Consider the following 23,827-nt stretch of genomic DNA (forward strand, 5'->3'; position numbering starts at 1 on the left):
AGGCTTGCTCCTCTATTTTGCTCTCACCACCTGGAATGGCTCCATAGGGAAGGAGGATGGGCTGCTTGTATGGCATGTTTAGGCGCCTGCAAAAACTTAGTGCTGTGATCCCCCTCCTGCTATGCTACTGCCCAGCACCACCAGCTTGGGGAATACTACCAATGTCACTGCGAAGCTCAGGCAAGGAGACCAGGGGCAGCAAGGCAGGTAGTAAATATACCAGCGGAATCCCTGGCAGAGGCTTACATGCCTGCAAGGAAGGCAATGGACAAATCAGGCTTCCCTCTGCAGTCCCTCTCAGCTTTCAAACCTTTCTTTGTTTCTCTAAACAGATATTTTCAGAGGCTAGACACTATAAATACTGAAATTACTGATATTATCCTATACAGGTCTACAATGTGGCTGTTTATGGTGTTAGCATGCTGGATCCCACAGTCTGCAAATATGGAGGAATTAATAAGAAAGAGACACCTGAATCCTCAAGGATTTATGAATATTGTAAGTTACTTATTCAGATGCGTTTTAAATACTGGTAGTATGTTGCGCTATCATGGGAGAATCTCATGCTTTTCATTCTAACCAATTTTCAGGTTATTCCAAAGGGGCACATCATTCATAAAGTGTTTGACTCAAGCTTCCTTCCATATTCCAGGATCCGGATAACTCACAGAGCTTGAATTCATTGGTGGTACCATAGACAGGGGGCTTAGCTGCATGGACCATACGTTTGTTTCTCACGTCCATCCATTCCTGTGCAGTGGTTCACCATAATGATGAACTAGGCAGTATGCCTTTCACTACAATTGACCATTTTTCCTTTGGTTGTTTATTGTGGTCTGGACAAGACCAGCATCTCCTAGCAGGGCAATAACTATCTCAGCAATCAAACAGTGATGGTCGTTCAACAAGTGGCTTCCTTTTGGTGGCTGTAAATGTAAACTGGGCCTTTGACTTGGCTTTTTCTTTGGAAATAACTTTAGCCCATTTCAACTCCAATAGCTGACCTGAGGCTATTCAGGAAGTGAGGCATTACTCAGTGGAGTTACACTGCATACTATGGCTGACTGGAGGACAGCAGAAACCCAGGAGAAGTAAGTAAAAAACTGTTTACTTACCTCTCCATAGGCTGCCTGGTCTCTATTGGGTCTCCTTGGTCATACATCAACTCTTTTGCTGGTGTATGTCTGATTCCTGAAGGCTGGTCCAGGCCAGGAAGGAAGTTAGATTCTGTGCAGCTACTGCCAAGATTGTTCTCCTCCAGCACCCAACCTCCTCCTCCCACCATCTACACTGCCTGCTTCATACCCTGATCTGTCAATGACCTTCCCCTGATTTCTGCACACCACCAACTTGCCAGGAGTGATGGGGGACAGAAGAGGTTCAAATGGCCATTGTAACCCACAAGCAGCTTCCAACTATTTGTCCTGGTGCTGTGGCCCACCAAACAGTGGAGTGGCCTTCTAGTGGTAAGCCCAGGACTTATGCTGATGGATCGAGAGAACTCTCAATGTTAGGCCCTAGTGGGATTAGGCTGTAAAATATTTTATTAATGTATCAATGCTCCCAAATTTAAGAATTTTACTTTTGTAAGGCATTGATGCTCCATTCAGATACTAACTGCAGTTTAGCAGGGAGAGGGCATGAGGAAATGTATTAGAACTAGAAGACAGTTCTGATAGATAACTTGTTACTATTTCATGATACTTCATAAAAAAATATGAGAACTCTGGGCCATTCAAGTTGCTTAGCAGTACTCCTGGATACTTTTGGAATCAACGTCATTTTTTTCCTTGCAGAATGAAATTATTAACTATTGGGGATACCCCAGTGAAGAGTATCAAATCGTGACAGCCGATGGCTACTACCTACAAGTAAACAGAATTCCTTATGGAGTGCACAGTCCTGGACAGACAGGTATTTTATGAGGAGGTGAGAGTGTTTGTACAACTGTGTGAGTGTACTATTCATAAGATTGATCTACTGTTATTTCAGGGCAGGAAGGGCTGCAGTGTCACTTCTCTTCATCCCAGCCTGCAGGGGTGTGAATGTGTGTTTGCATTGAATGAGAGGAGTGATTGGGAGGCTTTTTTCATGCAAAAGAGAATTGTGAGAAAAGGATTTCAGTTTGTGAACCACTGTGGGTTCCCCTTCTCCTCCTGTGATTCTCTTATTGGGGCAGCCTGGCATATAATTTGCATTCAGGGAAATGAAAAACCCATTCAGAGTCAGGACCACATGAGCGTACATGAAGTTAGTCTTAGCTGTGCTTGTGCTGCAGTGATGTAGTCAGGGGAGGCAGGAGTGGCAGAGCCACACTGAACCCAACAAGAAAGAAAAAGCCCAAGGACCAAGCAAGTAAATAGAAAAAATGCCTTGCCTTTCTGCTGCACTCCTTTCTTTTCGAGCCTAGTCAATGAGTTAAGCAGCACGTATGCACACATTACAATACATAGGGAAGCAGCCAGCAGTTTTGCTACAATCATGGCTGGCTTCCAATGAAAAAAGGGCAGCCTGCAGGTGTGTGTGTGTGTCTGTCTGACTGTCTGTCTGTCTCTCTTGGTTTCATTTTGGCTGAATGAGAGGGGAGGGGAGTGACTGAGAGAAGTTTCTTTGCGCAAAACAGAACTGTGAGAAAAGGATTGCAGTCTTGTGAACCACTGTTGGTTCCCCTACTCCTGTGATTTTTTTTTATTGGGGCAGCTGGGCATATGATCTATGTTCACTAAAATGAAAAGCCTATTCAGAGTTATCAGAGCATTCTGATAGTCTTGATATATAAGAATACCCCCCCCCCCCCAAATTGGGTCCCATGATGCTATTAACTGCATGTCTAGTATGGTTTTTAGATTTAATGGCAGCATTCTGTTGTGAAATATTTTTGAGTGCTGCTGCAAGAAGAAGTGGCACCGTTGTCTCCCTGCCTGAGCATGCTGTCCCTGTTGGGGACGATTGTCAGGTAGTGGGGGTGGAATGTGCCTGGGTTGTGAGAGGAACAGTGGAGTGTTTGGGAGGGGCTGGAGAAGAATGGTGGGCAGAACAGTGCTGTCTGTATCCACAAGGTGGATATAGACAGCAAGGAGTTATGCTGCTGTTGTCATTCCCCCTTCCCCAGCAATGTAGCTGGTGCAGATCCAAGGTGACCCATTGACTGAATGGATGCTTACCCCAGGATGTGGGATCCTCCAATATTTCCATGACTGGCTCCCACAGAGAATGCAGCACATTGTATTGGCAGTGGGGTGTGGGGGTAATTCAGGATTGTGCTGCCGAAGATGTCCAGGTCCAGAATACACCTCCCAGGTGCCACCTTGTTGTCAAGGCAAAATGACTAACCTCAGATTCCACAGTTTCTGTTTCTTTTCCAGGGCATCGGCCAGCTGTATTACTGGTACATGGCTTCCTGACTGAGGGCAGGTGGTTGATTGCAAATCTCCCCAGCAACAGTCCAGCATTTTTCCTAGCAGATGCTGGCTATGATGTCTGGATTCTAAATTGCAGAGGGACCACCTGGTCTAGAAGGAACCGGTATCTGTCTATCGATCAGGAACAATTTTGGAATTTCAGGTAAGCCCAGGAAACAGTTCACAGTTTGAATAGATGGGAAACAAATTTTGATGAAGGGGCACCTTTGCCTTCTACCCCTCTGCAGTTTTATTCCATGAGTCCAGTAACTATTAACTCATTGCAGTGAGGTTTTCATAAACATAGAGACTCATTTCATAAAGTGAACTTCAAATCAAAAACTTTTCAGAGCTTCCAAATAAATGGCCATCAATAAGGTCAACTGTGTCTTTACTGATTACAAAAAGAGAAAATGGCAAACGTGTTAGTCATTTGAAAAAGAATTACAATGTTGATTGCCTACCTAGTGTGAATCCTGAGTTGTTCTTATCCATACTGAGTGATAAACCCATTCCAGCATTATAGACAGAATTAAAAATTCAAAAACCTGGTTGAACAATCAGATCAAATAATATGACTTCAAATTCATGTTTCTTGCTTTGGAGGTTAAAATTGTGGATATTAGTTTCAGTCCATGAAGACAGGAAAAGAGTCTTAAGCAAGCAAGTGCTTATTCATAAGTAGCAACAGTGCAAATCCCCCTCCTTACCACAATAATATTTTTACACACACAGGGTAAACCGTCAAAGTATTAAGTTTCCTCCTTCCCACCAATCCGCATATGTCATAACATTTCGGTTCCATAGTTTTTCCCCCATCTCTTTGGATACTATCATTTAAAAAACAATTTTTCTGAAAATTGTGTTTGGTTTCACGTGTTCTTGTAGGAAAGATATCCAACGTTGCACACACAAATAAATGAATTTTCCCCAATCTACATGGCTTGCTAAAAAGGCATGAGGTGATCTCAAGGAAGAGGTGGTATTCCCCCACAGGATACAGGGCCTTTCCCCGCAGGATACAGCGGGTACCACATTGACGCCATTGCATAGCCGTATGGGGAGTTAGGTAGGATTGGTCTCTGTGTTAGTCTGCATTCAACAGATCTAACGGGTGAAGGTGAACTAACCAACCTTCTGATGGTTGTGAAGAGGTAGGCAGGTCAGGCAGCTAGAACAGTCCTCTGCTAGATGCTCACACACTTCAGACATGTAACAGAACATTTTTTCAAGTGTTATGGCTGCCAGGAGGCAGCCTTAAAATGCTATACGTCTGTAGGCTTATAGCGCTCTGTTTAAGGGAGAAGAATTTCACCCTGATAAGCTTTAAAACTTGTAAATGGGTGTAGGAGGGCAGGGCTGTGTAAGGGGTTCCCCATGTCCATGGTTTATACTGTGGAGGGGAACTAGGAGCACATCCCCTGCAAATAAAGGAGCATGCCTTTAATTGCAATAAGCATATAGTGCTTGTTTCTGTACTCTTTCCACAGGATAAAAAACCTGCCACCTTGCCTTGTAAGTGGAAACATCATCAAGCCCTGTTCCAAGTACTCTTATACCAGTGCTACTCAGAGTGGTGGTCTGCACCAGTTGGCTACCATTGGCTACCAGTTTGCTGCAAATTTTCAAGAAAGACACAATAGTAATAATAGAGCACAGATATGTTTCTGCAACTTTGGAACAGAGCAACTATCGAGCAACTTTGGTGGGGGAAAACGTTGCTTGTCTCTTTCACATTAAGAGAAAAAATTGCTGGCCCCCCACATCAGATAGTGGGGGAAGCACTGCCCTATACTATGGTATTTGTGTAGGAAACACAAATATGGTATTTGCTGGAAACATCTTGATTCTGTGTGTGTGTGTGTGTGTGTGTGTATTGCAGTTTTCATGAAATGGGGATATATGATGTTCCAGCAACAATCAACTTTATTCTGCAGAAAACTAAGCAAGATGCATTATATTATGTGGGCCACTCCCAGGGTGCTACAATAGGTAAGTTGACAGGAACAGAATGAAATGTGCTTCACTTCTAAATCCTGTCGGAAGTCTTGGGGCCAAACCTAAGCTTTGCGCACCAGCTCACTGAAAGGCACATTTGCAGGCCCTAGTGCCAGTGCTCCACCAGTGCTAGCCCAACGCTGGCTGGCACTGAACTAACACTGGTGGAGCACCAAAGCTCCACCACTTGGCAGTTGTGCAGACCTCTGAGCAGCAGAGAGGTAGGTGGGGGCATGGGAAAAGGCGGGGATGAGGCATTCCTGGACCAGCAGAGGCAGAGGGATGGTGATGAGAGGGTGGGAGAAGGAGTTCTGGAGGAGGAAGCGGGGCAGGACAGCTGGAGCTTTGCTCCACCAGATCCACAGCCTCCATGTTTGGCTGGTTGCCCGACACGGAGGCTGTGAATTCTACGCCGACCTTCAAGTTGACATAGAATCGAGTAGCCATTTGCCATTTTCCAGCCATTTTCAATTATAACCACATTTACATTTTCATCCACATGCTTTCCTCTTTTGTATGATTTCATCCAACCTCCACACTGTTTATCAACATCTTAGATTTGTTTTTATTTTATTTCTGTTTATTTAGGATTTGCATGCATTAGCATGTGTCATTTGGGTAGTTACATTTTTTTTTTTGCCAGCCAAGATAAATTTGCATCCTTAATAAGGCTATGCTCTGATATTCATCCAGCTTTGACTTTCATCTATACTCTGGTCTCTAACCAGATGAAAATGCCAGTTCCTGGTGAAGTCCTGCTGAACTTAGGGTTCTGTGAGTTCCCTTCATAGTACGATATTGTAAAAGTCCCATTCAAAATTGGTGTTTACTGTGAGTCTGCTCATGTAAACTGCCTTGAATGCTGTGTAAAAAACAGAAGAAGGATGTATAAAAATACTTTTAAAAAATAAGTGAATGAGGTTTAGGTCTATCTATTTACTCTTAGTTATCATGTGGAATGTGACCTAGCCTAGATTTTTATCCGCTTCAAGACATGAGAACCATCAAACTCTTCTTGCTCTTTGACTCACGGCCATGTGATATTTGGGCAGCTGAATCCTAAAGGCACATTGTGCCAGAGCACCCCCCCTACACACACACACACCAGCTGTCAAGTATTGCAAATGTGCTGTAAGGCACATTTGTGCTGATCAAGAGCCAGCAGTGTCGGCACAATGATGTGCACTGGCCTGCTGGTGTCAGGTCCAGTCCCTGCACTGGCCAGCACAGGGGGTGGGAGAGGGTTGAGGAAGGGTGGAAAAGAGGTGGAGAGGAGTGTTTCTGGGCCAGGGTAGAGCGAAACTGGGGGAAGATCGGGCCCAGGAGGATTTCTTGGATTTCTGCCAGCTAAACAGCTGGCCTGATTAGCCCCATAAGGCAGACTGTGGTATTACAAGGGGTAAGGGGAAAAAATATCCTCTTACCCTGAAGTGATTTCCCATCTGCTTCTAACCTATGTTGGATACAGCACAGGCCATTGTATATTACCCAATTTATATTTTATTTTCAGATGAAAGTTCCTTAAAAAAGAACTGTTTGAAGGTGAGGGGGATAGTTTCTTGATGCAAGTTGCTGCCACCAGCATCGACCTTTCACCCCCGTTCCACCCCTGCTCTCCCCTTCAAAAAACTGCTCCAAAACTCTCCCTGCGCTCCCCCTCCCCACTCACAAGACTCTCCTGTTGCCTTGGAGCAGTCTGGGAGCTGCCTTGGAGCAGTCTGTGGCAGCATGGTTCCTGTGCTGCTGCCTCTTGGCAGTGGTAGCTTGAACCGGTCTGAACTGGCCTAGTGGCAATGCCCCCCATGTGCCACTGCGGCACCTTTTGTGACAGCAGGACAATCACTCCACTGCCTCAAACAGCCCATGGCGTTGGGTTGCCAGTCTCAGAAACATTGGGCCCCTCAGAGCTGATTTGGGCAGTTTTCATACATCTCTCCTTGTACCTGTTCACCAGCTTATTCATTCTCAGGGATCAGGCTCTCTGGGGTTTTATGCTGCAGGACAAGCAGAAACCTCTGGTGACACATGTTAGGAAAGTAGGTGCAGTGGTGAGAAACAGTTTGCCTGTTGCTTCCTGTCTGTTAAGCCACCATCATGTGCATAAATCCTACATTGACAAAAGAATCAGTGGGTCTTGTGACCTTCAGAGATCAAACTATTCTTATTAGTAGTAAACAATTTGTATAACACTGTTGAACAAAAGCATTTTCAGAGTGACCTTTGCAGAAAAATAAAACAAAAGATGGTTCCCTTTTGGTCAGAGCTAAGTCTTCTGTCGAGGCATGTTGAAATTCTTCCCTATAAAAAAAACACAAAAACAGAATACATAGGAAGAAGAGACCAAAAAAGATAGATCAGACTGACAAACAACAGGACATCTTATTATGGGGATTTATTTGCAGGTATCCAAAACCTGAATACAGTACAGGTAAAAAGTGTTAATACATGCAAACCAGTGCAACTAAGCCCCTCCCATTTGAAGTCCTAAAGGTTCTCTCATTTAGGTTTCTGAATTTTGTTCTCTTTTACAGGCCTCATTGCATTTTCAGTCATGCCACAGCTGGCTCAAAAGGTCAAACTTTTCATCGGCTTGTCTCCTGGCTACACATTAGTGGGCACCAAAGGCTTTGCTTCCTGGCTGCTGGCACTTCCTAGCGACGTACAAATAGTCGGTATTTCTTATATAATGTTATTATTGTACAAATTTATCATTCCAATATTTCCCTCCCAACCCATTCATTCAATCTTTTCCTACATTAGAAGTGGGCAATTGCTGCTGACATCCAATCTTTGTTTCACCACATTTCACCACTACCGTGTCCTGTATGCACAGTTAAGAACCTGTTGATGTCACTGAACATGCAAGGGAGTTCAGAGGCTTTTTGAGATAGATCAGACTCTGCCAATCCACCCTCCCCTATAACGTGATGTATCTATGTTCTAGTTCAGGGGTGCCCAAACCCTGGCCCTTGGGCCACTTGTGGCCCTCGAGGCCTCTCAATGCGGCCCTCAGGGAGCACCCAGTCTCCAATGATCCTCTGGTCCTCCAGAGATTTGTTGGAGTCCACACTGGCCCGATGCAACTGCTCTCAGTTTGAGGGCAACTGTTTGACCTCTCGCATGAGCTGTGGGATGAGAGCTCCCTCCACTACTTGTTGTTTCATGTCTGTGATGCAGTAGCGGCAGCAAAGGAAAGGCCAGACCTTTGTGCAAGGCCTTTTATAGGCCTTGAGCTATTGCAGGACCTTCATTCATTCATACATTCATACAAGTTCATTTGTAATGTATTCATTTATGTAAACTTATGTAAATTAATTCAAATTTTAAATGTAATTAATTCTTTTTTATCCCCGGCCCCTGACACAGTGTCAGAGAGACAATGTGGCCTGCCTGCCAAAAACTTTTGGACACCCCTGTTCTAGGTAAACAGCTGATGTAATGTGACTCTAGTTGAAAATGTAAAATGTGATTTCTTTCCTTTGTATTATTTATTGTAGTATGAAACTTTTTAAATAAAAATCTACATTTCCCCCCCCTCAAAAATCTATATTCTCCCCCCCCCCAATACCAACTTTGTGTTATGGGACGGCTAAATGAGACAATTTCAGTCAAGCAAGAAAGGTTTCTCAGGAAAACCTTGGCTTCCAAATAAGCAGGCTTTAAACTAAGGCAGAAAAATCCTTGGACAGAACCTTAATGTTTCCTTGTGATTCAGGGCTACTGGTTAGATTGGTTTCTAAAGATTCTGCATGTTTAATTCCCAGGCTATATTTGGGAAGAAAGAATTATGTTTACTCAGTAACCGCATTAAAGACATCAATGCCAAGTTGTGCAGCTATCCAGGATTAGACCAACTTTGCATCCAGTTGCTCTTCACAATAACAGGATTTAATGAACACAACTTAAATGTGGTAGGTGGACTCTATGTTCTTATTTATGTATGTTGCTTAACAGCCCAAAATGTTGCTGTTCCCACTGGTGCTTTATAAACTTCAAGAAGAATTGCACACTGGGGAAAACTAACTTGGGTGCAGGGATCCTAAGGGCAGGATGAGGAACATGAGAGTGAAAAGTGCAAAAAAAAAGTGAAAGGGGGGAAGTTACAAAACTCAGAACAAAAAACAGTGCCAAGCGAAGCTCTCCCACTCACTCAGTGCAGCTCATCTTACTGCACTTATTTGCTGACCACTCACTCCTGGATGGACCCTCAGAGTAAGCCACTGTTGGAAAGAAAAGGATGAGGAGTGGAAGAGAAAGAAACACTTTAGAAGGAAAAGGAGCATAAAGAAGTGCAAGAATGACTTAGGAAGAAAGGACTTAGGGAAAGGGAAGAAAGGACTTAGGAAAACTGGGATATCTCAACGGGACCAGGGTTAATAAAATGAGGGTTGAAGGTATATGCAAGGGAAAAAAAGGAAGGACATTTGGAGGATTACTGGAATAGGAAGACAGAAAAGTACAGGTTGAGACTAATTATTCGCGTGGGTTCTGTTTCAAGCACTCACGTGGATAAAAAACACACTATAGCAAATCAATTTTAAAAACAAAGTTTCTTTGCTCCAGTGATTGAAAAACAGCCTTGCTGACCTTTTGACTCTAAGATAAGAGTCATTAAGAAGACAATCCATCAGCACTTCGCTCAGCCCCTCCCTTCACCAATGCATAATGATCACCTTTCTTTCAGGAAGGAGAGAGAAGGATTGATGGATTGTTAGCCTGCTGCCCTCTCTCTCTCTCTCTCTCATTAAGGAGGCTGTTGTTAAAGGACTGTTCAGTTTTTAAAACTGATTTTAAAGGGATGCATTTTTCCCCTTCTCCAGGGATCAGCGCATTCTTTCTCATTTGCAGGGGCCATTCGTGTTGAGTCAAATCTGTGTATAAAAAATCTCTGTATAAATAGGCTGGACCTGTATTACAGTTCTGACCATGCTGAATGTTTTTGATGAAAGAACAGATCTCTGTGGTCAGAACCCAAGGCCTCCAAACAAGGGGTGAGCCTGGAGGCAGGCTGTGAATCACTTCCCCCGCTTTCCCAGTGGGAAACTAGTCATTTTGGTGTCGCTGCAGCCTTGGGCGCAGGGCAGCTCAGGATTGGGCTGTTAGAGGCCTATGGAATCCTTTGTGGGATGAGCTAATCAAAGCCCCTTTCGTTGTTACTTAATGGTGATTGACGGGTGCTGATTTTCCTTTTCCCCCTTTGCAGTGGTGTAGCTAGGTCATTTGACACCCCGGGCCCATAAAATTTTGACACCTCCCCATACAACAAAATTAATGAATTAAATATTTTTCATATTTTTATACCACCCTTCCTCTAAGGTGCTCAGGGTGGTGTGCAAGGTTCCTCCCCTTCTTTTGTCCTCATAACAACCCTCTGAGGTAGGTGAGGCTAAGAGATAGTAATAGTCATGGCATGAAATGAATAATAATAATGGCTGGAAAATAAGTGCAGTGAATATTTCCCACAGCCAATGGATGAATATCAGTGCCCTCCCTTGCTATTGCTCCCCTGCACATAGTAGTCAGTGACATACATTCTGCATTGAATTACACATCAAATGATATATAACGTGATAGTATTATTCCGAAAAACCACAATTTCCAAAATTTTGGTCACTAATGATGTCACCCCCTTGAGGGTGTCACCTTACTAACACCTAATTGGTTCCACGCTGTATCATAATAACATCTCATTGGCTCTTCAAACAATCAGTCTCATTGTTTCACTATGAGTCAAGGCAATCTATTACATAAGACAGTTGCATTTTGTTTTCTGGGTTTTTTGGCCATTATTTTTGTTAGAAAGGAGATATTTCATTACATTTTTTTCATTGCATTCTTCTGTAAATTACACATTAAATGATATATAACATGACGGTATTATTCCTAACAAATGTGATTTTTGCAATTTTGGTCACTAGTAGTGTCATTCCCCCCTGAGGGTGCCACCCGGGGTTGCCCACCCCTTGCCCCTTTCTGTCTATGCCATTGCCCTTTTGGGCTTCCCCTAAAACAGTTCAACAATAAAATGAATGTGCAGCTAAGCAAGCACACTCTCTCATACACATACTGGGAGGAGGAATGTTCATGGTTCTAGAATTGTTGGTAGATGGGGATATGTTAGATGCAGTTATGGAGATGGAGATATGATAGATGGGGTATGTTTGATGCAGATGGAGGCCCAAAGCGGATCTCAGAGTTCCCCTAAAACAGGTCAACACAGACACAAGCACACTCTCATACACAGAAAGGAGGAAGGTCTGAAACACTAAGCCTGTCATCGATTTGACTGCACATGAGCCAGATGAGGAAAGATAGAGGGGAATTGTGGGTCTATAATGAGGCTGTGTCAATGACCAAGGTTGCCATTCTGCACCTGCTGAGTCTGTGTATGATGTGTTGTCACAGGACAAGGGAGCCAAGACCAGGTGAGCCTCCTGAGTAAAATGCTGAAGAGAGCTAAGAATCAAGTCTTAACTATCCAATCTTAATTTGCTCTGAAACTGGCTGTCCAGCACACATCCTTGCTCCAGCATGCTTGGCTTGAGAATATTATTATTATTATTATTAGAAATTATTAGCAAAATCAAATAACTAATGGCTCCCTGTCCCAAAAGGGCTCACAATCTAAAACGAATAGTTACAAACATGCTTTACAGCATCTTTGCAACACTCTTGGGCCAGTGCAGGAAGCTTGTGCCGGCTCAGTACAACTCCAGGATTATGTTCCACAAAACTTAGGCCATGGCCTTAATCCTAGGAGGGATGCAGAGTAAGAGAGCCAGAGCTGCTTTCCCCATGGGAGAGAGTCAGACCCCAGAGTTCAACTGACTAGCCTGTGTTGGAGCAGAGGCTTCAGTTGTGCTTGGGGAATTGACAAGGATGGGTGAAAAGGGAAGGGGAAGCAGGGGTTGCCAATCCTGACTGCTTGCTGGCATGGTGTTCTTGGATGGCAGCTGGAATGGAGGGGGAGGGCACCAGACAAACAATGGGAAAGGAAGGAGGCCAGGAATGAGGAGTACAAAAGTCTTGTGCCCTGGTTTTCTATAGATTTTTGTCCCGTAGAATCCTATGGGATTCTTTGGGGGTAAGCTAATCAAGGCCCCTTTATTACTGAATGGTCACCAAATTGGTGCTGCCTTTGTCTTTCTCATCCAGGTGCAGGTGTGCAGGTTTCTCATCCAGGTGCAGGTGCAGGTTCAGGAGGTCCATTGGCTTGTTAACATGCTTTCTAATTTGGGTTTAAACTTGAGGTTGGTGAGGACAGTTAGACTTGGCAATCTTTCCTTGTTTTGCTAGTCATGTCTTTCCCAAAGCTGGGAACCTAGAGGGGTTGACTGCGGTCACACGGGAAAAGTTGCAATTACTAATTTTGAAGCAGGTGAGGTGAACCCCACTTGAATTTTGGTGCATGTGCTGTCCACACTGGCCCCCCCACACCTTTTGGCTGAGGCATTATATTAAATTCAGGGAATTTATAACTCAAGAGGCCAAAATGCAGCGGCACAGCTCTCTCAGCTATCCTCTTTGGGAAGAGCGAAGGGGGAAGTGAGGACAAGGAGGTGGTGGCAGTTCTATCAAGGTGCCTTAAGAGTGAGGAGTGGGGTTTGCAGTGAATTCCCAAATACAGCTTTCCTGGGAGAGGCAGCACAGGAGAGGCACAGAGCTGGGCGATCAGGTTTACTTTGTAGTTCCTGTACCTCAATGGGCCAAGCAAGGAAATCTCTTCTGCAGGGTAGATATTCTTGGCATCTCGCTTTGTATTTTTTTTTCTCAGAGTCGAGCAGATGTGTATGTTGGAATATCACCTGATTTTACTTCTGTGAAGACAGAACTTCATTGGAGCCAGGTAGGATTTCCTGAATGTATTCTCTATAGTTATAATCCAAAAGTCACTACTTGACTGAACGTTCAGTTTCCGCTATATATGTGTCAACAGCTCAAACTTTTCTAGCAAGATACGTTTTAATCTTTTCAAAGCTCAAATATCAAATGTAATCTTAACTAGTTTTTAAATGCTTTTGTAGAGGCTCTTTTATTCCAACTAGAAGGATACAAATTTTATAGTAAAAAATCATCATTCTACAAATTCCTGAATTTTGAATTGCCACCAACTACAGTTCCTATATATGCAAATCTATCCTGCATCTCATGTGCCATTATAGAGCTCTTCTTTTGGAAGGAGCATTACTTTGATGCAAGCTGGGAGAAGGCTTGACAGGGTAGACCAGCTGTTTACTCCATAGGCTGCATCAGCTCATGATCCGGGAACAGCCAGGCACACTGCAGGGAACTTGGCATAGCAGCAGTGCGCTGAATTTAGGGCCAGCCAGAGGTGGGTGATGGAAGGAGAATCCAAACCACTCCAATGGCCCCAGAGCCCATGCTTATGGAGCACATATGCAATAGAAGCACCATGGGCAGCACAAGGTTTTGTCTGAGGATCCCCTGGAATCGAGTACTAACACTGAAAAGAGGACTAATGTCTTCTAAACTCTTGAACTAGTTAAACTTTAACCAAGAAAATACACTCTGTGTGTGTGTCACTGTAAGCCTACACATATCTACTAATGAATTCACTGAGTTCAGTGGAACTTATACATGTGTATAGAAGTGCAAACTACAGTATGATCTTTGAAATGGCTTTTTAGAGACCCCCAGTATTTTGGCAAAGCTCCCACACATTTTTTACAAGGGATTCTGGGCAGGAGAATACAAGGGCAGGAGCTCTGGTCTTGAGGGTAGAGCCTCCGTTAGCCTGAAGATAACATCAGAAGGTCACCAGTTCGAGGACACCGGCAGCTCCCTGAACGGCTGAGAATGGCGAGAACTTGAAGCAGCTGACAAGCCCAGCTGAGTGATTCCACCTGCTCTTGGTGTGAGCAAGAAGTGTCTTGGCTGCCCTCCATGTGAGAGGTGGAGCTGCTTGCCAGCCTGCGTGGCCAAACTGGAGGCCAGAAGTGAGACCAAACCAGGAAGATCCATTCTGAAATGTGGTTCGTTCTTGAAAGAGAGAACATCTATGATTGTAAAAATCCCCTTGAGGGATTTAGAAACGCCTGCCTATGTAAACGGCCTTGAATAAAGTCAAAGGAGTAATCTGATTACCAGAAAGGTCGTATATAAATACCTAGTTATTATTATTTTTATTCTGATTATTCAGTTTTCCAGATAATTAATTTGAATATGACCAGCCCTACTTCAAAGTTAGAATTATGACAATTCCGCAGATTGTAATCTGACTATGTCCTGTTCCTCTTTCTAGGTATTCAAATCAAAACAATTTAAGTATTTTGACTATGGATCCAAGAACAAGGAATTTTATAACACGGTAAGGAAAATGAGGAAATATTTTGGAAGTGAGTAATTTGGTCTGGTCTTTAAGAGGTCTCAGTCAAATATGGACTGTGATAGATGCTGGCCAAGTTGGGCACTTTGCTGCCCCACAGACAATCTCTTCCGCTTACTTCTGTGCCTCTCCCACGATGGCTTCCATCCACCCCAATTCTTTTCCAACAAGGAATCTTAGAATGGATAACAAACCAGCACATGGTAGAAAATCCCCATCCCTTAAGAAAGAGAGAGATGACTTCACTGAAAAGGTCAGTTTTCTTATAAAAGAATACATATAGAACTATCGCATACAAAGAAATCCTGCCTTATGGTAGTGGTTGCTTGTAATGCAGAGTGTATTTGAAGCATCTGATGAAGTCAGGACAAAAGGGCCATCTCAAAGGAAAGGATTTTGAGGAGCCCCTGCTCTTCCGCCCCACCTGCTAACCGCTAGAGACAGGAAGAAAGGAAAAGGGGAAGAGTGGCAAAGAGAGAAAACAAATGGTTTCTTCATGCTTAGCCTAGTGTCCAGTTTAAATGTGTGAGTTCTGGTTGAAACAGTTCATCCTGACAGGCTGGCATCCATATATGCTGGCATGTAAAGTGGATGCTTGTGTTACTTGGCAGAAACATCTATATTGACATTTATAAGGGTGTAATATAGGCATTAATATGGTCACCTCCTGATTAATCTTTCTCTATGTCCATGCAGTTGTACCACAGATCCTCGTCTCTTGCTACTCCCCCCCACCAATGCCACAGCCCCAGGAAATAGCATTTTAACTCCATGTCCTGAATATTCCAGGCACTTTAACCAAACCATTCTTCCCAATATGTACAGTGAGGATGTGGGGGGGGGGGATGTCATCAGATAGTTCTTAATCACAACATAAAGGTTCCCCATTGCTTGCCATGGGAGCCACACCAGAAGGCTCATAATTTAAAAATTTAATGAGCAGAAGCAAGGCACCAGCAAGGAGGAAATGGTAAAGATGCTATGCTGAGATAAATAGGGAGAGTTGTCCTCCCACTGAATATAAAAGAACTCATGCTTAAAATGTGCCCCTTTGTCCAGTTAATAAGGGTACTCTCTCTTTTTCTTAAAATTGTTATATGACAAAAAACTCTGCTTCCAGTCTTCTCATAATTAAAATAGCAGAATTGCAGTCAATTCTCATTATCTGCTATGGTTAGGTTACAGGAAACCCTAGCGGATACTGAATTAGCAGATAATAAATCATTCAGTCTATGGAGAAAATGGGGTTGGGTTTCAGGGGACGCTCTTCACCACACACTCTATGAATTTTATGAACCCGAATCTCACCTTGAAGTCTATTGGGCTGGGCTGATAGCAAGGGCTCATCAACTACTGATGATTCTTCCTCTGTGCTGGCTAACCCTCAACTCACTGAAGGTCGCTGGCCCAACAACAAGTCTCAGAGTTCAGCAGTGGGGAAGGGGTTGCTTCACCCACCCTCATCTTCCAGCTCTCTCTTGTCTCTTTCCCTGGGCTTGCCCCAGCCCCACAGCAGCCCTCAGGTAGCCTTCCAGAGACCTCACATTATCAGCCTCTCATCATCACTAGGGTCATGAAAGTTCAGCTGGAGACCTTGAGATGGACGTGGAGACCATCCAAGATCTGCTTCCACATCTGGAAGCAGATACAAATTGACGATTCTCCATGGGCTAATCCCAATGCCTGTTCGACATGAAAACTTGACCCAATCAGACAACTTAGTAAAAAAAGAGAAGTATAATGACTTGACGATTATCGCAACCCACCCCCCGCCCATTGGCAGTATATGGTATACTGTCTCTTCCTCCCCCCCCCCGTATGGCGCTGGTGCTGCCTTCTGCTCACAAGGAGGCCACTCTTCTCGTCCTCCCACAACCTCTCTCTTGCCTGCCTGCACACTCATAGCTGCACTGAGTCCCCCCCATCCCAAGTGCACTGGCACAGTATTTGCAGATAACGAGAACAGAATTGCGGATAATAAAACATAGGTGTCAATTCTGCCTCAGATAAGCAAATTTGCATATAGTGAATTCACATATAAAGAAAACTGACTGCATTTGCCGTTAATACATCAGATTTCATTCATCAACCAAAGTCCTCTTCAAGAATACCAAGCATGTAAATCAGAATCTTAGCTTCTCAGGTGCAAAAAATTGAAACTCTTGTCCTGCTAAATATTTATGGGATTATTAATCAAGATACATCTCAGTGCTTCTGAGACTTGAGAGCTTCCCTAATACACAGAGTCAAGACCACAGCTGACCTTGCTAGAGACAGTAGCTTCTAGACCACAGGTTCTCAAACTGGGTCAGTCACAACCCAATAGCCTGGGAAGCCCTATTTCTGGCCCGTTAAGGGGCAAGGAAGGGGGGGAGGCAGCAAACCATTTGTTTTTTTAGGATCAAGCTACACATTTCTTCTTGCTGCCCTCCCCAGCTTGCTATTTTAATTACGGAAAAAGGAAGTCATTTTTTTCTATCTAAATAGGGTGCAGTTGGGAGTAGAATGGCACCAGGACCAGAGTTTCCAACCCACAACATTCTGCCTGTGGTTCAACTCTGTTTTTTTGGCTCCATCACATCTGTATTTAAAAATAATACAGTGGGCCCTCCTTGTCTGCAGGGGTTTACTTCCAGGACTCCCCCCCCCCCCACGTATCCTGGGATCCACTCCTGAAGTGCGTACAGTTAATTACCTTGAGTTTATGGAGGCCTCTCCTGACTTGCACTGGGCCAGTAATATACTCTATTGGCCTCCTCGGACATTAGGACAAACCAAGAAGCCTCTGGAAGCCACTTCCGGTCTCTACTTCTAAAAATCAGAAATAGCTTCCAGAGGATTCTGCAGGCCATTCTGAGGCCTGCGGAGACTAATAGAGAGGGTTGCAGGCCCTGTGCAACCAAGGAGAGGACTCCAAAGGCTCCAGGCTCCACAGAGCCCATGTGTCCATTGATAGTTAAATCAGTGAATTTGAGACCCACGGATGTGGAGGGTCCACTGCAATAAAAAAAATAATCAGTTTGGCCACTTTATACATTTGTCTAGCTTGGCCTTTATTAACACAAGGAAGATATTTACCGAGCACTAAGAAAGGAATGAGGATATACACTGGCTCCCTGAGTTATGCACATTTGAGTCACAGATGGCTGCCTCAGTGCTTTCGTGCAAGTGCTTAAGGGCGCAATCCAGAAGAAGAGGAGGGCCGTAAAGTATGTTTGCGCCTGCTCATGAGGCTAAATCCAGCCTCCGCAGCAGCTTTTGTGGTGAGCCTTGCGTCAGCCCAGCTGGGCCACAGCAAGGCTCTGGGGTGGGTGGGGAGGAGGCAGGAGGGAGGCGTTCCTGGGAGGAGGGAGGGCAGGCAGTGGGCATCACTGGGGGCAGGCAGGCAGGGAGCAGGTGGCGGGGCTGGGATCTGGCAGTTATGGAGCAGTTATGGAGCAGCTTCAAGCCTTAGGAGGTGGTGCAAGTCTGAGGAGACCCATAGGGGCAAGGGTGCATTACCTGGAGGTAAGGAGAAAAGTTTCCCCTTACCTCTGGCTGAGCCGTTTTGGGCTTCTATCACTCACTGGATGCAGCACAAGCCTCTTAGCTTCCCTGTTCCAGTGCAGGGTAGGACTGTGCCCTGACAGCCCAATCCTATCCACACATTCCTGGGAGTTGACTCTAATGGGGCTTACTTCTGCACAGACATGCATAGAATTGGGCTGTGAGTCCTTTATGGTGCTTTCAGGCAAGTGCCAGGGGACAGGTCCCCTGGGCAGGCAAGAACCGGTTACTTTGAGCTATGTAGGGTTCAATTTCCAGACAGACCTCTGGAATGGAAAGGGCATGTATGTTGAGTCTTAGCATAAATGGCTGGAATATAACTCTTCAGGGCCAGATATCACAAATCCAAGAGTACTGTGGTGTTTGAAAAGTAAGGGCTGATATGGAATTGATCGGTGAAACTTGTTTTCATATTTTTGATTTGTTTTTTCAACAGACCACACCTCCATTTTATAAAATAGAAGATATGCTTGTGCCAACAGCTGTATGGTATGGAGGACATGACATTCTTGCAACTAAAGAAGATATTGAACTGTTACTCCCTCGCATCCCTCATTTAGTTTACCAAAAGTACATTGCCTCTTGGGATCATGCAGATTTCGTCTGGGGTCTTGATGCTCCAGAGCTTCTGTATCATGATATGCTTCTTCTGATGCAGCAGTACAAATAAGACCACATATCATTTTGAAGTATGTGGCATATATTGTATTTTTAAAATCTGATAGATCTTGTTTCTTTAGAAATTGTTTTTGGAATCTTTTCTTAAACTATTTAAATTGTTACTATTTGTAGCTCACCAACTAGTCTTGTTGGTTGCACGGGCACTATTGGTGGGGATATGATGTCGCTGAACATCATAGAGAGACGTTAACCCAGGCATTGCCCAGATGGGAATTGGGTCTACCTTGTATCTTGCTTTTGTTGTTCTTCAAAAGATACGAAGGATGTGATTTTAAGGAAGCTCCAGGTGTTTCTCATGGATTTCAAATGTATATTTTCCTTTCTACTTTGTGTTAGGAATCATGTTTTATAAAAGCCAGTTTAATTAAACATGTCTCTGGTGAGATGACTGAACATAACACAAACACAATGGCCAGAATTTACAACCTTGACACAACAAAATAATATCCTGAACTGCAGGGTTGCCAGAGCAAATATTATGCGAAGGTCAACTTGGAAGGATGTCAGCATCTCAGCTTATCAGAGCCACAGGAAGCCACAATTTCATGAACTGGAAACCTAAAAAAATGAAAGCAAACAACTTAACAGAGCCACAATGGCAAGCAAGGACTTCCTATTATTTATTTATTTATTTATTTATTTATTTATTTATTTATGCCGACGCATTCTCGGCATCACCTGGCAGGACAAAGTTCCAAACAACACAGTCCTGGAACGTGCTGGAATCCCTAGCATGTATGCACTGCTGAAACAGAGACGCCTGCGTTGGCTCGGTCATGTCGTGAGAATGGATGATGGCCGGATCCCAAAGGATCTCCTCTATGGAGAAATCGTGCAAGGAAAGCGCCCTACAGGTAGACCACAGCTGCGATACAAGGACATCTGCAAGAGGGATCTGAAGGCCTTAGGAGTGGACCTCAACAAGTGGGAAACCCTGGCCTCTGAGCGCCCTGCTTGGAGGCAGGCTGTGCAGCATGGCCTTTCCCAGTTTGAAGAAACACTTGGCCAACAGTCTGAGGCTAAGAGAGAAAGAAGGAAGGCCAACGATGTATACTTTATTTTTACCTCGCCTTTCTCCCCGAAGGGACTCAAGGCGGCTTACAAACCAGGTTAAAACAAGTTAAAAACATAATTTAAAAGCAGATAAAAACATAACATATCATAAAAACAGTAGTCAGATAAAAACTAATCAGGTAAGAGCATAGGGCAGCAAATTAGAAAAGGATCAGGCCTGTGAGCAGATGTTAAAAAATGTTAAGAGATGTTAAAAAGATCAGGAACTCAGAAGGCTTGTTTAAACAGAAGGGTCTTCAGGCCTTGCCGGAAAGATACAAGCAAGGGAGCCGTTCTTAAGTCAAGGGGAAGGGAATTCCATAGCGTTGGTGCCACTACTGAGAAGGCCCTATTTGTTGCCGCCGCCCCACGTACCTCCCTAGGCGGCAGCACTTGTAAAAAGGCCTTCTCTGATGACCTAAGAGGATGAGCCGGATTGTACGGGAGTAGGCGATCTCTAAGATACCCTGGCCCAGAGCAGTATAGGGTAATAACCCCTGCTAATTGGGTAAGAGGCACTTTTTCAAGTGGGTGCTCCTTTTTTTAGTAGGGGGAGAGTAACTGGCCCACCTCACCCCAGCAGTGTCTGTTGTAGTGGCTGTCTGCTGGTATTCATTTGCATCTTTTTAGATTGTGAGCCCTTTTGGGACAGGGGAGCCATTCAGTTATTTGATTTTTCTCTGTAAACCGCTTTGTGAACTTTTTGTTGAAAAGCGGTATATAAATACTGTTGTTGTTGTTATTATTATTATTATCATCATCATCAATAACAATAACAATAACAATAACAATATAGGGCTTCCTACTTCCTACTGCACCAATCCCAAATCAGGCTTACGAAACTGTGTCTTGAGCATCAGGGCCTAGGAGAGTGGAGTAAAGGGGATAATTTGTACCTAGGCCAAGTGTCAAAAAGGGGGCTCAGAAGCCAAAGGAGGGGGCCCAGAAATTTTCTGGGATCTTACATTTTCCTCAGACTTGTTGCCCACATGGGATGCTGGGGATATTACCATGAACTTGCGGCTGCAGCTACTGCAGCTATTGGCAAGCCATATGTGCTGGGCCAAGGAATGCATACATCACACTCCTTAATCCTGACCTGGGATCTGTAAGGCATGTTTGTGCCTCCTCAAAAGGAAGCTGGGCCGGCACTCTGAGAAGCACCGGCCTGCGGAGGCTGACATAAGCCTTCGCGCCACCTTTTTTTTTAGTCTATGCTTTTTGTTGCTTATCACCAAAAAGCAAAAACTGCAAAGTCCTTCACTGTTTGACTTCACAGCACGCACTAAGTACATTCTTTTCTCTTTTTTACTCCCCAAGGCTTCTTTTCCTGGCTCTGCAATTGTGTTTACTGCCTCTCATTAGGCACTTCACATCTCTTTGTGAAGAGCCAATGAAGAGCCTCAGCCAATGAAGGCTGACGGCCCAATCCTAATTAGTTTTCCAGAGCCACTGCAGCCATGCCAATGGGGCATAGGTACCTTATGGTGGTGGGGGGCAGTCATGGAGGCCTCCTCAAAGGAAGAGAACATGTGTTCCCTTACCTCAGGGCTTCATCCTGGCTGCATTTTTGCTGAAAACTTGGTAAGGATTGGGCTGTGAGATAAAGAGCTATTCAAGCCTAATGGAACATAATGGCTGAGCTGTTGCAGGCCCAACTCAATGTAAAAAAGAGGTTTTCCCCCAGTTATTTACATGTCACCAAAGGTCATGTACCACCCCTACCTAGGAGGCTTTTTTTTAATATATATACTGAAGACTTCTGTCTCTGTGTCCTAAGACAGGGGTGTCAAACATAAGGCCCATGGAGCCTTTTCATCTGGGCCACATGGGGTTTGCCTCGTCTCCTGGTAGCCTCCAGCAGCACACAAACAGATGTAGCAGCAACAACCATTTCTGCAATAGCAATTGGCCATCCCGGCTAGCAGGGGCTGCTGAGGAGGAGGAAATGACAGCCCAGCAACTGCAGCAGCCAATGCGAAGGGGAAGATGTGTCCAGAATGCCAGTAATGGAACAACATGCTTCAGCTCAGCCCTCCTCCAGTCTTAGCAAAGAGGTGAGGGAAGGACTGAAGGTAATGGCACAGGGCAGGGCAGAGGAGGAGGAAATGAAGCTTCTAGCAGTGGTGTTACTAGGGTCACCCAGTGCGGGATGCCAGTGTGTCACACCCCATGCATTAGGCGGGACAACACCCCAGGTGGTGGGCGTGGTGATGTACCATCACTCTGCCCCCACTAATTTTGGCTGTACCTTTTGATAGAACAAAGATAGAACACATTCTGCATGAAATTACACATTGATTGATATATAACATGATGGTATTATTCCTCCAAACTGTGATTTTGGTCACTAGTGGTGTCTCACACACACACACACACCCCTGGGAGTCAACTTACTAACACCTTATTGCAGCAGTTTTCAAACATTTAGCACTGGGACCCACCTTTTAGAATGACAATCTGTCTAAGACCCACCAGAAGTGATCATGGTGGAAGTGACATCATCAGGCAAATTAAAATAATTAAAGTAAAACAAATAAATAAGCAGAAGCCAGCCCTGTTCCACCAAGTGAATTTCCTCTGTAACCTGCCTGCAATACCCCCCTGTCATGAATATGTACATGTTAGGCATAGGTTGGCAGTAGAAGCCTGAACCAAACTAAGTCAGTAACGGAGAAGTGGCTAGCAGTTCCTAGCTGCAAGAATGTGAGTAAGCAAACAAAAAGATTGTTGTCTCTCCTTTGCTGGCCAGAAAGGACAGACAACAAGAATTACAACCCATTGGAATGTTTAACACCTCAGGAGACTGAGAGGCGCCAGATCAAGCGGAATGGAATGCAGCTATGGATCTCCAGTTGGGAGGGGTAAAGAACTATTAGCAACCAGGCCAACTTTAAGAAGGTTCTCTCCTCAAAAGTTTCTGACTGGACAGTCAAAATAAGTATGAAGTCACCTCAGTCCTATTAGCATGAGGAGTATAATAATGAGGCCCAAGGGATGTGTCCGGTTCCTTCTTGAACAGAGCTTTTGGGTGCAACATCCTGCACTTGTCTACCATGGGCACCTGGCCTCATAAGTAGCCATGGGGCTAAAAGATCTACAAGAGTAACTGACCCAGGTGAAAGATAGGGATTAATAGAGATAGCCAGCTTGCTTTATTATTTTATTGTTGATATGTCTCCTAGATGTTTATGCCTCTAGCATTTGCTGCCTTATGTAACCTTATGTACTTAATAAACTAAAATATCTTTTACCAAGTTTTTTCATTGCCTGTTGGGGACAAAGATTCAGAATCCTGCCTAACCGTTCAGCAAGCTACCAAGTGCTCATTGAGGTCTAGTAACTTGAGGACTGAAGCTTTAATTGGAGAAAGCGGTCAGTGCCTGCAAGGGATAGAATTAAGCCTAGAAAGTCTCAGTGTCCCTGGACTGAGGCACTGGCACATACAGGGTGGTGGCAGTACTACTAAACAGGGGGGCCTTGAGGGCTTTAGGGTTCGAGAACCAAGAACTCTGGGCACCCCAAACCCCCCCTAAGTTTACGACACCCCCTCCCACCAAAATCAGTAAGGTTTTCAATCCTTCCCAGTGCCCAGTTCAATTTAAGAACTTCTGTTTAAACCAGATCATTGTCAGGATCCACCTAGCTTCGCAAGTCTCAAAAAGGCTCAGCTTATCAGCTAAAGCCTCTGTTTTGATCCTTTTTAGTGTGTGGGGGGCTGCCTTCTGGAGCACTTGAGGATTTACTTATCCACGGATCAGGTTTGCGGGCCCCCAATACGCACCTCAGACAGGTGCCCCCT

General features: G+C 44.4%; 1 protein-coding gene across 1 annotated transcript; it reads left to right on the top strand.

Moving 5' to 3' along the window:
* The first annotated feature begins 396 nt into the window (after window positions 1–396).
* On the top strand, window positions 397–18,961 carry LOC136644366 (lipase member M-like). The gene is made up of 9 exons (XM_066620187.1): window positions 397–498; window positions 1,797–1,914; window positions 3,366–3,564; window positions 5,284–5,393; window positions 7,931–8,067; window positions 9,164–9,310; window positions 13,174–13,245; window positions 14,662–14,727; window positions 18,728–18,961. Exons 1-9 carry the CDS (start codon window positions 397–399, stop codon window positions 18,959–18,961), a joined length of 1,185 nt encoding a protein of 394 aa, XP_066476284.1.
* Window positions 18,962–23,827: the final 4,866 nt, after the last annotated feature.

The sequence above is a fragment of the Tiliqua scincoides genome, chromosome 3 (assembly GCF_035046505.1).
Source record: "Tiliqua scincoides isolate rTilSci1 chromosome 3, rTilSci1.hap2, whole genome shotgun sequence".
Classification (NCBI taxonomy): domain Eukaryota; kingdom Metazoa; phylum Chordata; class Lepidosauria; order Squamata; family Scincidae; genus Tiliqua; species Tiliqua scincoides.